A 13,608-nucleotide genomic window follows, 5' to 3' on the forward strand; every position below is an offset into this window, starting at 1 on the left:
GGAAATGCCAATATCCTTATTAGTGGCGTAACCCGTTGACTAAGAATTATGTTTAACATTTACTATACTTACATAAATAATCTCACGATTCTACAGATCTATTTATAGTAATTAAGTAACTATAAGAACTATCTCTACGCTTATGAAGGGACAAAGATATAGAATTCCAAAAGGGGTTTTTATCATTAATACGAAATAGATTATTTACGAGTAGCTCCTCGGTCACCTACTCTAACAGTCTCCCACTTGACCTAAAGCCAACTACTCATTACCTAAGTCCCATCGATTCTCGATCTTTCTCATGGACTGGTTAGGGTAAAGGCTAAGTAAAGGCATCTAGAATGTTGTCTACCGAGGAAACTTGCTCGAACTAAATTTCGCCTCTATTAATTATCTTACCAATGAGATAATTATGATTTAGTATATGCTTGGATTCTGATGAGACTTTATGAAAACACATATTTAACACTTGAATGTAATTTCGAATCCAAACTGCTACATTTGCGTCATGTAATGCCGCAATATATTAAGCTTAGGAGGTGGAATCCGCCTTCAAGTTTCACTTGGAACACATACGACACCTCGTTAATAAGCATGAATATAAATTCCGACGTTCTTTTTGAGTTGGCCACTTTAGATTGAAACACTAAAGTCAACGAACAACTTTATTTTCAACTCGGAATCCCCATAGACTATATATGAACAAGTCCTTAGTACTTCACATGTATTTAAGGATTTGTTCCGTAGCAATCCAACTAACTTGGTTGGGGTTACACTGATATCTATAGTGATGCTTCACTGCATACATTATATCATGTCTATAATATGAATTGGGATAAATAAAAAGCGACATCTTTTATTTATCTCTATGAATATGCATCATCTTATACTTAGGAAGTTTATCCCAAATTCATTTATTGAGAAATGTTGGGACAATCGTGCTTTAGTTGACTGAAGCATCCCTACAACATTCCCAACAAGTATGATGCTATCAACACAAAACATTGGGAAACGTAGTGGCACTTCCACTAACCTTCTTGTAAACTTAAGGCCGTTTCGAATTTGTTACTAAATCAATTTCTTGATTTTTGTGTCGAACCGAACATTCTAATTTATGGGATGCTAGGTTCGATCCATAAATGGATTGCTGGAATTTTGAAAACATTTTGCTAATTTCCTGAAGATACGAAGCCTTTCGGTTGCTCCACTCTGATTTTCTCAATCTCGCCACTGAGGTAGGTGATCTTCATATCCATGTTCCATATTTCGTAGTCATACTACGCAGAAATGGCTAACAAAAGCCTAATGGAATTATGACATAGTTTTTAGTGAAAAGTTATCTCACAAATAAAAACTTATCTAAGAGTATAACTATTTTTCATGTATCTAGCTTTATAGGTCGACACCTTTCCATGTATTCCAACTTAAAGATTATAGATCCCCTTGCATCCAACGGGAAAGATGTTGGGAATCGGACACGTGTACGCAGCGGAAAACAAAAATTTTATGCGATTTAAACAACATTAAAACACATAAACACATGCCCGATAATTGAAAAATAATTAATTGCATACCTTTGCGCTTCCAGCGAAATTAAAAACAACATACATGCTTAATTAGTTAACTGAATTTAAATCAATTAGCATGCTTGCGTTTAAATCAAATTATCATGCTCGCAACGAATAAACATTTCATGTAATCACATAAAATCAAACAAGAACGAACATATATATTTAATTTAAACGTAACCGAATCTATCGACAATTGATTCGAAAGTTTACCTCTTGAAGCGTGAGGTAGGCGCACTAAGCAAAGCTAGATTGCCACGGAAACCAACCCATGCAATCCGGGGCAGCAGCGGCTGAACGACAGCAGCAGCAAGACAAGCTACGGCTGCGCGTGTAGCTCACGCGCAGTCTTCGGGCGGCGCGTGGGAATGCGTGCGGCATCAGCTCGTGTGCAACTCCTCGATTCTTCGATCTTAGATCTTCCTCCTCTCGGATTTCACCTCGTATACTTCGATCTACTAAACACGTTGCACTAGACACGTAATAGTTAGAAAAATGGAAGAATAGAAAGAAGGAAAGAACTACCAATGTGAATCGGCCAAGTGATGGCCGATTCCGGCAAGAATCCGGCGACGGCGGTGATGGTGGCCGCGGTGGAGAGTGGCCGAGAGAGAGAGAGGAGCCGCTAGGGTTAGGGTTTGTGTTTTTTTTGTGCAAGACCTATAAATCAAGTATTTATAGTGTCTTGCATAAAACCCTAACGGGCTTAAGTTGGACCGGGCCCAACAGCTTAAGTTCGTTAGTTCTTTTACTTGCTCGTCTCTCTCAATTCAATGATCGGAAAGTTGCAACGATTACATTTTCGGAATCATTATAATGTCCTCGTCATTACGAGTGCCAACTCTCGATTTCCAAATTTCCAAAAGAGGAAACCCTAATTCAGTGCACTTTCGATATTTGGAAACTTCCCGATTTAGAAAGTCCACTAATACGTTTGCCTATTCTTTTCCTTTTCTTATTCCCATTCATAATTCCAAATTACGAATGTTGGACCCAATCATATTGACTTCCAATCGTGCAAAGATAAACCATTTTATCTCTGACCGTTTATTCAAATATCTCATGTGCACGAGCAGTGTGACCCTCGATGGTTCAGTTGTAAGATAGCCATGGGCCCACAACCCTTTGTGGTCAAAACTCGTCCCTTAGAGTTACAATTAAGATGAAGCTCGTTTCACCTTAATCACCCAATGAATCAAGATTGGCGTCTAGAAACTACGCATCATGATTGACTAGATACAAATAAAGTGCCTGCAAGAACCGTTTGATATAGTTAGCGTACAGTACGATCCCTTCGATTCATATGTCCCGATTGAACTAGAGGCATTGGTTCATCGAGACCTCTTTATCTGTTCAATGACCGTGCGGTCGTTCTAAGTGTTGTAATCGTTACGCGCATGACTTAGAGAATCGAATTCTCTAATCATCAATTAGTCAGCTTTGGCCAGAGACTTAGAATGATTACAAACTATCAGCACACACAGGACATCCAAGACTATTCTAGCGATCGAATCCCCGACTACAATGCACAGACCTCCGACTATATTTCAGACTGCACGAACACTGGCCCTTCGGATGGTCCTCGGTGGAACTCAGGGACAGGTCACGATACAGCTGGTCCTCTAGTGAAGTCACGGTCATGTCTAGGTTATAAGGACTAATGGTGTACAACTATACCATAGATATCTCTACTCGATTATTGGGAACCACTTAGATATTTCTAGGGTGAGGGAGTTCAGTGAACTCGTCAACTTACGAGCACCCACTTATGCATGCCGATATCACAATACCATTTACTGATGAGATGCAGTACACATACACTAAGTGCTAGTCTCTTAATGGGAAAGGCCGATATCCTCATTGGTGGCGTAACCCTTCGACTAGGAACATGTTTAACAGTTATAATACTTAAGTAAATATCTCACGATCCTAACGATCAATTACTAGTACTTGTAATAACTGTAAGGACTATATCTATGCTTGTGACAAAGGGACAAAGATATAGAATGCCAAGGTGTTTTATCATTAATACGAATAAAGGTTCGTTTATTACCATAATAAATACGAAAGACCACATCCACATGTTGGCTTGTTGGTCACCTATTCTAACAAAAGATTCCCTTGGGTGGATCCATCAAGGTTCGTACCTTGTTGGAGTATATGGAATCCATTTCAGATTTCATGGCATTCAGCCAATGTCCCTTACTGCATCAAATACAACTTCATTGAAGGTTCTTGGATCACATCCCTCGTCAACTTCGTTTTGAGTATGAGGGTTAGCCTATTGAGTTCTCTACAGATCCTTTCGAATCTCCACATAGATGGCTGAGAAGGTACATTAATGGGTGATTTGATTTTTATTGGCTCTTGTTCTATTTATGCTGGTGGAACTTCAATTCGTGGTTCTCGAATTTCTTCGAGTTCAATCAGACACCTATTCTATCACATAGAAACTTCTTCTTTAAGAAGGTGGCATTCCCCGAGACAAACACATTTATTTCAAGGGATAGTTGAATAAGAATCTAAAACAATTTTGAGATACCCCCACGAAATGGCATGATTTGGATCGACTATCTAGCACGTCTCCCACTAGTGACTTCATGTAAGTTGCTTATCGGGAATGCCAAAGTTCATATGTTGTGGGACTAACTGCTTTGGTGTTAACCCTATGCAAATATGCGGCGGTACGGAGTGCATGATCCTATAAGTACGCCGATAACTCAGTGAATCATATTCTCTTTGAGATAGTCGATATACTCTCATTTTAAGTAATCGCCACCACGATCAGATCATATTTTCTTAATATTTCATCCGAGTTGTTTTTCTACTTCGTTTATGAAATCTTTGAACATTTCATAGGTTTCAGATTTGTACTTCATCAAGTAAACGTAACCATATACCTTGAGTAATATTCAGTAACAGTTACGAAGTAGTTAAACCCACCCCTCGCACTAACACTTAGTGGACCACACAGGTCTACATGGATCAAATCCAAGAGACCTTCAGTATGCTCCATTTGTCCCTTAAATGTAATTTGGACATTTTTCTTTTCAAACAAGATTCACAAGCCCGCAGTGAGTTCACACCATCCAACGTGGACAATCCCACACATGAAAACTCATTCATTATTCTTAAAGAAATATGTCCTAATTAAATGTGTCAAAGTTGTGTTGGGTTATCTTCTCTATTGATTTCAGGTTAAACGAAAAACATATCTTTCTCAGAATATTTCCGATGAAGACACTCTGTGCAGTTTACAGAGCCCAATGGTCTTTCTCTCTACAGTGGAAGCAAGCATCAATTATATGCTTGTTTTCCTTATCCTTGCGAATACTCGATTGACCCCTAGTCTATTGTTTGCTCAACTAGAAACTATTTTCCTTTTACCCTTTTCTTCCACTTTGAACTAGTCTTAGAAAAAGATATAAAATGTGCCGACGGTAAAACAAACGTTTCTTCCAATATAACTGACTCGTATCTCAACATGCTGACAAGCTCTTTGAAAAATAAATTCAATTATATTCCCATTGAAATTAATTGTGAACTCTTTCATAAGAGGTAGTTAGTGATGGAAGCATGAGATTCACCAAGAACTCTGGTGGGAGAACGAAATTGTGGTCACGCAATTTCCTTGGGAGCGAGTCATCTTAAAAACATGCTCATGGACCGGAGTCCTTTCGCGTAGCCTAAGAGACATCAACTCTTTAGTCGTCACAAACATTATTGTCATAATGCTTTCACCACACACGATCTCGAGATGAGCCTTTGCGTTAACAACATAAAGGCCATTCTCATAATTCATCGCTAACTTGGGCGACTATGAGCTATCATATAACACTTCGTCAAAACAGACACCCTTCTTCCGATCCACTTCCAATGAGTGCTGGTTTCCTAGTGAGTCGAGTTATCATGAAGTTTGGTCGGGATTTTTATTTGAGTATGAACAATTGGTCTTTGAGCAAAAGCACCAAACGAAGGTTTATAGGGCCAATCAAGGTAATTGTTGCCATTAAATTTTGTTGCTGTCGAGAATCGACGATAAGGGATTCTTCGCATTTATACTGAAAATCTTAAAGTAAACTTATAAATGACAATTCATTATTAATGATTGCAATTAAAGATTTGGATTGTTATCATTTAATTATACTCCCACTAAATTTTATCGAATTCCACTACCCTCTAGTGGACAAACGAGAAAACTTATTTTTCTTTTAATGGTCTTTAGGTCCAATAGGCCAATGTAACCCGTAGTTAATCTAGCCCAATTACATTTGTCCAAAGGTATATCTCCATCAATCATTTCGTTATATAACCCTGAAGATTTATTTGCCTCACACTTGATAATGACCTAAGTTAATCTCGCGAATTCAAAATATTTGTGTGTCAACTCTAACCTACCAATCAAAGATGCTCATAGAATTGATTATACCAAACTTATGCAGCCCCTAGTTAATCTAGCCGACCACGTCAACCTAGCATAACCCTTTCTATGACTACCTTTATCATTATGTCCACTAAATTATAGCTTACCCTACAATTGCACTCCCCGCTAACACAGCTTCCTGCACTATTGCAAGGAGCTACACACAATTTAACCGTTGGTTGAAGGAAAGAAAAATTCAACGTATTGGTTTTTCTTTATAGCTTGAAATGATTCTTAATGAATTAAGAGTGAGGAATTTATTATTGTTTTGTTGTTACCTCATCAGAATTATTGAACATGTCGATTGGATTCCTACAACTATGTTCTCTAAAGGTATATGGAAACGCATATTGCCCTAACATGAATATTCGACCAAAATTATAATTAATTATAAGGATTTGTTTCAAAATAATTAAAGGACCTTAATCAACAGAATCAATCAAATAAGATTAAGGTACAATTAATTAAGTGGAAGTATAATCATCATTATACATGTGTTATATTAATAAAATTAATCTAACATTTAAATTAATTAATTAATCAAACACTCATTTATTGAACATTATTGATTAATTGATCAAATATTTGGATTGAGCTTTAATTGACGAATAATTTCAGAAAATTAAAAATCAATTTTGATTTAATTTTAATTTCTGGAAAAATAAACATTTTTGTTTCGGAGCAGGAGTTTCTCGATATCAGATCTTGAAAGAAAGGAGGACCATTTCTCACATCAAGGTAACTACGATAGGCAAAAGAAGACTCTTAGGTCATTGATTCAAATTCTACCTATATTTGCATTCACTTAATGGTCAAAGCAACAATGGAATTGACTCTAACATCCGGCCGGAGGAAAGACTGACTACTATAAGGGCTTGTACCAACCAACAAGAAGGGGGACGGTGCAAAGACATCTCTTGGCCAGAACCGAACATTGCCCTTTACCATCCCACCACTAGGAGACTGGGACTCGAGGCGCGGTTAAGTATCCCCTTCCGCTCTGGAAGTCAATTTATTTTCTATCTTTCGGTGAACAATATCTTTATTTTCTCTGATTTTATGTTATAGAAATAATAACTTTACCTTCCTCTGCTCTGGCAGCTCTTTCAGCTAGGAAGCTATGTTGGTTTGGGCATTTCCATTGTCTGGACCAGTCAGACCCAGTCCGACCGGTTGGACTGGCTAAACTGAGTTGTCCTGCCCGGACAGTTGTCAAAAAACCATTTAGGAATTTAAATTTCAAATCCAAATTAAGTTTTAAATCGAATTTCCATTTCCAATTTGAAAATCGATCAAATCCAATTTTAAAACCAAAATCTAATGTGTTAATTCCAATTTAAAATCGATCAAATCCAATTTTAAAATCAAATTAAAATTACACCAACCCAAATTCCGATTTCACCAAGTCAATGAATTCAATAAACTGTTTGCATGCAATCGAAAGCAATAAACACATAGGCAATTAATCGCGAAACCATAGCTCTGATACCACTGTTGGGGATCGGGCACGCGTATGCAGCATAATTTCATTTTATTTTATTATATAAACTAATTTATATAAGCAAAATCGTACATGCACATGAATTACAATTAATTGCGTACCTTTTCGCTTCCAATCACCGACAACATGCTCGCATATATAATTAATTTAAATAACATAAATTAAATCATCATATCATGCTCGCGGAATTAAATCAAATAATAAACATGATCAACGAACGATTCACATAAACACATAATTGAACATATAGATACATGTGATTCAATAATCAATTATCATTCATTAATCTAAACTAATATAAATTAATTAATATATATTACTTAGGGAAAACAAACTGTTACCCTTGAAGCGTGAACTGAATGAATACTCGAGAAGATGGCTAGCTGCTCTTCCCACTCCTACTGATCCGACCTATTTTCTGATATGAAATTACACGATTGCTCCGACTTCAATATCTCCATTAGTATTTATTTTATGGATAATTCCTTCAGAGATATTGTATACCCATGGGTGGTGAAGCTTATTTCAAAATTTCACATTCATTCGAAAAGTGGTTGACTTATGGAGAATTTTCTCTCTAGACTGCGCAGACGAGAGCAATTTTTCAGAATTGCCTTGTCACATCACCTGCTTGTGGCGGCGCGTGGAGACGACCTTAGTGGCGGCGTTGACAGCATAAGAATCTTCCTCTTCTTAGGTTTCACCTCGTATATTCAATGCACTATCCACATATAACTAAATACGTGATAGGCTAAGTACAACGAAGAAGAACGAGTGGAAACAAAAGATGCCGATGCGGCGGCAACTGGCGGCGGCTGGTGGCGGATGTAGGGTTTCGGCTGCAAGGTGGACAGCTGATGGATGGAGATAGGCTAGGGTTTCAAGCTTGTCTTTTGTGTGTTTCACAAGACATAAATCCTATTTATATGATCTTTGAGAAAACCCTAACAGGCCTTAAGTTGGGCTAGGCCCAACAACTTAAGTCCACTCTCTTTTCTCGGCTCGTTTTTAACAAACGAATGCTCACAAAAATATAACAGTTATATTTTGACGACGAGCACAAATTCGAGTACCACTTTGCAATTTACCGATTTCCGAAATTGGAAACCCTAATTTAGGAATTGCCAAATCGGGAAACTTCCCAATATACAAAGTTCACTAAATTTGCGTCAGATTCTTTTCCTCTAAATTACGAATGTTGGACTCAATCACATTGACTTCCAATTACACTAAGATTAACTAATTAATCTTAGCTCATTGCATTGAAGGATCTCAAGTACACGAGTAGTGTAACCCTCGATGGTTCATGTGTAAGCTAGTTGTGGGCCCACAACACATTGTGGTTTAAACTCGTCTCTAGAGTTATAATTAAGAAGAAGACCATTTCAACTTTACCACCCAACGAAACAAGATTGACGCCTAGCGACTATGCATCATGATTCCCTAAATACAAATGAAGTGCTTGCATGAACCGTGTGATATAGTTCACGTACAGTACGATCCCTTATATATATATATATATATATATATATATATATATATATATATATATATATATATATATATATATATATATATATATATATATATATATATATATATATATATATATATATACATATATATATCCCGATTGAACTAGAAATGTTGGTTCGTCGACACCTCTTTATGTGTTCAATAACCGTGTGGACGTTCTTAATTTTATATTCCGTTCGTGTTTGACTTAGAGAAACACATATATCTAATCACAACACTTTCAGCTGTGGCCATAGAGTTCATAGATTATAAATCGCAAGAACACACATGATATCCATGATTGATCAAGAGAACGAATCCTCTACTACAATGAGCGATCTCCCACAAGATTTCGGACTGCATGAACACTGGCCCTTTGGGGCGGTCCTCGGTGGAACTCAGGGACAGGTTACGATACAGCTGGTCCTTTAGTGAAGTCACGATCATGTCTAAGTCTGAAGGATTAACGGTGTACATCTATATCATAGAAACCTCTACTTGATTATTGGGAACCACTTAGAGATCTCTAGATTGAGGGAGTTCAATTATCTCATCTACTTATGAGCACCCACTTATATTTCCCGATGTCACAACACCGTTGACTGATGAGATACAGTACATATACATTAAGTGCTAGTCTTAAATGGGAAAGGCTGATATCCTCATTAGTGGTGTAACCCGTTGACTAGGAACTATGTCTAACGGTTACTATACTTAAATAAATAATCTCACGATTATACTAGCTCAATTTATAGTAATTAAGTAACTGTAAGGACTATATATATGCTTATGCAAGGGACAAAGATATAGAATGCCAAAAGAGGTTTTTATCATTAATACGAAATAGATTATTTACCAGTAGCGTGAGAAAACACAACAATTAATTTATATATTAATTAATTTATATTAATTGAGATCAATGTATGTTAATTGATTATTGTATCACATGAATCTATATGTTCGATTATGTGTTATGTGAATCATTCGTTAAGCATGTTTATTATTTGATTTAATTTCGGGAGCAGGCTATGATGATTTAATTTATGTTGTTTAAATTAGTTATATACGCGAGCATGTTTGTCGGTGATTGGAAGCGAAAAGGTACGCGATTTGTAATTATTGTGCACATGTTTGTTTATATAAATTAGTTTATATAAATAAAATAATAATTTTTTTTGTTTTACACTGCGTACACGTGTCTGATCCCCAACAGCCCCAACACTGATGAGTTCGAATATGCTCAGCGATTCGAATTTGTAGCATCCAACAACGAAGCCGAGTATGAAGCTTTGATCACTAGGATCCGCCTCGCCTTAGCAGCCAGAGCTTGCAAGCTCGTAATTCATAGTGACTCCCAGTTAGTATTCAACCAAATCCTTGGGACCTATGAGGCCAGAGAAGACACCATGGCCAAATATCTTGCTCTCGCACTTACACTGCTGTCAAAATTGGATAGCTACTAGATAAAGCAAGTATCACAAGCCGACAATATCCACAAAGACAAGTTGATGAGACTTGGTAGCTCCATGGAAAGCATCAGAAGTCAGAAAATCACTCTCCTCACAGCATCCCAACCAGAGGTAGTCTCCATCGACGGAGTGCATTGCGCCGAAGAGGATGAACCATGTTGGATCACTCCCATCATAAATTATCTAAAAATAGGGAACTTTGAACTGACCTCGTCCAAGCAAGGAAAATGAAGACAAGAGAAGCTCATTTCTTGGTAGTAAATGAATTCCTATACAAACGAGGCTTCTCTCTTCCCTACCTCAAATGCCTCAACCCAACCACAACAAATTATGTACTTCAAAATGTACACGAAGGGATTTGTGGAAAGCGTTTGAGTGGAAGAAACTTAGCACTCAAGGTGTTGAGGCACGGGTACTATTGGCCCACCGTGCATAAAGATGCGAAGAGACTAGTACAACGATGTAAGCCTTGTCCGGAGCATGCTAACATCTTTCATATGCCAGCAGCATTGATGCAACCGATTGACAACTCCATTCCTTTCGCTCAATGGGGTATAGAATTGGTTGGTCCCTTTCCACCCACCACAGAAGGACGCAAGTTCCTCGTTGTAGCCGTGGATTAATTACTTCACTAAGTGGGTGGAGGCCGAACCCTTAGCTCGCATTCGAGAGGAGGAAGTCATCCAATTCTTATGGAAGAACATTGTATGCTGCTTCAGGATCCCATGTTCCACTGTTTCAGATAATAGAAATCAGTTTTCTGGAGACAAAGTAAAGGGTTGGTGCCTTGGTTTATCCATCAAGCAGTTTTTTACCTCGGTTGCCAACCCCCAAGCTACTGGTCAAACCGAGGTTACTAATCGCACCATACTCCAACACCTCAAAGCAAGGCTTGGAAGTGCTAAAGGAAAGTGGTTCAAAGCACTGCCCAACGCTCTATGGGCATATCGAACAACCCCATGGACAGCAACTGAAGAATCTCCCTTTAACTTAGCTTTCGGAACGGAAGTTGTTACGCCCGTTGAAATTGGTGAACTCTCTTGAAGAGTTACAAATTACTCACATGAGGCCAATGAAGAAACAATGTGAGTTAGCCTTGACCTTGTTGATGAGTTAAGAGACATTACTTTTATTCGTCAACAAATGTATAAGGCTCGCATGGCAAAAGATTACAACTCCAAAGTCCGCCCTCGTTCCTTCAAAATAGGGGACTTAGTACTTCACAAAGCCGAAGCCTCACGTCCTATTGGCAAACTTGACCCCAAGTGGGAAGGACCATACAATGTAACTCAAGTGGTCAAATTGGAGCCTATCGCTTCGAGAACCTTGATGGGCATCTTATACCCAGAACCTGCAATATAGGGAACCTCAAGAGGTTCTACGCTTCAGGTATACTCTCATCTTGCATTAAAGCACTATAGGTTAACAACTACATTTTTTATACTACAACAGCTGTTTATTCAACCTTATAGACTTTGCGATCTTCCACGTCCCTTGACTTGCAAGGATGTCACGGACATTCGAGATCCGTCTAAATCCATGACGAGGTACGTGATCGCCTCACCCTAACTGGGGGGCTACTTACATTACCCACCTCCTAATCGCCTAACATCATTACATCTTTCTTTTTATAGATCAAGGACCTGCTAAGATGATGGATAACTCTTTTTATAGATCAAGGACCTACTAAGATGGAAGATACTCCACATCCCTAGTCAGTTGATATCATTTATACACATACTTAGTATATCTCCTAACATATTAATGTTACATAATTTCACATACATGAGCATATGAGCATGTTTTCGAGTTCGATGGATCCAATATCTATTATCTATTTCGATGTGCAAGAGGCTTATTCGATCCCCATCTCAGGCTTAGAGACATCAAGGGTGTTTTGTACATCATCAAAAAATCAAGTATGGATGTGCAAAGGAAAGACGTGGAAGAAGAAATAATTATTATATCTACTTAGTATAATTTTTGTTATTGCGAGCTAGTCGCTCTCTACATGTTCATTTCCCTTTTCCTTACGCAGGCTTGTAACAATTCGCACTTCCAGCACATGCATAAAACAAGTTTTTTTATTTTCACTTTCCGTGTTGTTGTATCTCTACTACTAAACTATCATCTCAAGTTAATATCGTTACAACCCTAAGAACAGTTGGTGATATTCAGACGATCTATATAGCTTGGCCAGCTTGATCATCTGAATCTATCTACATGATTTTAATGGGTCCTCTATTTGAGAGGTGGCCACGGTCTTAACATATATACGACCCACGAGGTCCAAACAAGGGGCACGCTAAAAAAAAACCTTGTGAGATTGATACCCTCATCAAGTACATTACGTACAATGCTAAATGTAAAACATTTATGCAACGCGTCAAATCGGTGGCAATGTCAATATGGAATAAATAAGTGAATAACTCCAATATAAATATCAAGTTTCAAAGTGTAAATGAAAACCAAATAGCAATGCAAACAAATAGTAGTGGGCATACCCATCTACTAAAGAGATAAAAAGAAAAAAAATTAAGTCCTCTTGAGAGGTAATGTTAAGTATATATTTTTATACTTTATCGTACCTTTTTATTTGAGCTTTTGGTGTGATTTAACGATAATTGGTGGTTAAAAAGTTGATTTATTGTATTTTAGGTATAAATTGAAGAATTGGAAAAGTTTGAGGTCAAAACTGCAAATTTGGAGAAAATATGGGCCAAAAGTGAAATAATCAAAAATATGCTGAAATTGGCTGAAAACAGGCCCGCACGGCCGTGCCAAAATTAGGCTATTTTTGGCACGGCCGTGCCAAATGCTGAATTTGGGCAGAAGGTTCGGCGATTCTCGTGCGGCCGTGCGAGAATTGCACTGATTTTCGCGCGGCCGTGCCAACACACGCTGGACACAATTTTGGACTTTTAATCACACAAGGAAACCTAAAATCATCTACCAAGTTGGGACATCTATATAAGGGCAAACCAAGCACGAATTAGAGCACTTTTGGAGACAACCTTGAAGCGAGAGGAGCGAAGAACGAAGATCAACGAAGACTCAAGCATAGTTTTTCTTATTTCTTTTATTAATTCTATTTTATTTATCATAAGAATTACGAGTAGCTAAGCTTTTAAT

General features: G+C 37.8%; 1 protein-coding gene across 1 annotated transcript; it reads left to right on the plus strand.

The window, feature by feature from the left end:
* The first annotated feature begins 10,703 nt into the window (after positions 1 to 10,703).
* LOC148772209 (uncharacterized) lies at positions 10,704 to 11,520 on the plus strand. The gene is made up of 2 exons (XM_088814934.1): positions 10,704 to 10,938; positions 11,219 to 11,520. Exons 1-2 carry the CDS (start codon positions 10,704 to 10,706, stop codon positions 11,518 to 11,520), a joined length of 537 nt encoding a protein of 178 aa, XP_088671060.1.
* The last annotated feature ends 2,088 nt before the right edge of the window (positions 11,521 to 13,608 follow it).

Source organism: Erythranthe guttata, chromosome 2 (genome assembly GCF_056151865.1).
Source record: "Erythranthe guttata isolate IM_541 chromosome 2, IM_541, whole genome shotgun sequence".
Taxonomy (NCBI): Eukaryota; Viridiplantae; Streptophyta; class Magnoliopsida; order Lamiales; family Phrymaceae; genus Erythranthe; species Erythranthe guttata.

What these genes read in the sequence shown, in the direction of transcription:
- LOC148772209 (XM_088814934.1), top strand. Translation starts at nt 10,704, where the DNA reads ATGAAGACAAGAGAAGCTCATTTCTTGGTAGTAAATGAATTCCTATAC. An exon ending in GAAGAGACTAGTACAACGAT is followed by an intron (nt 10,939 to 11,218) that starts GTAAGCCTTGTC and finishes CCACTGTTTCAG; the next exon opens with ATAATAGAAATCAGTTTTCT.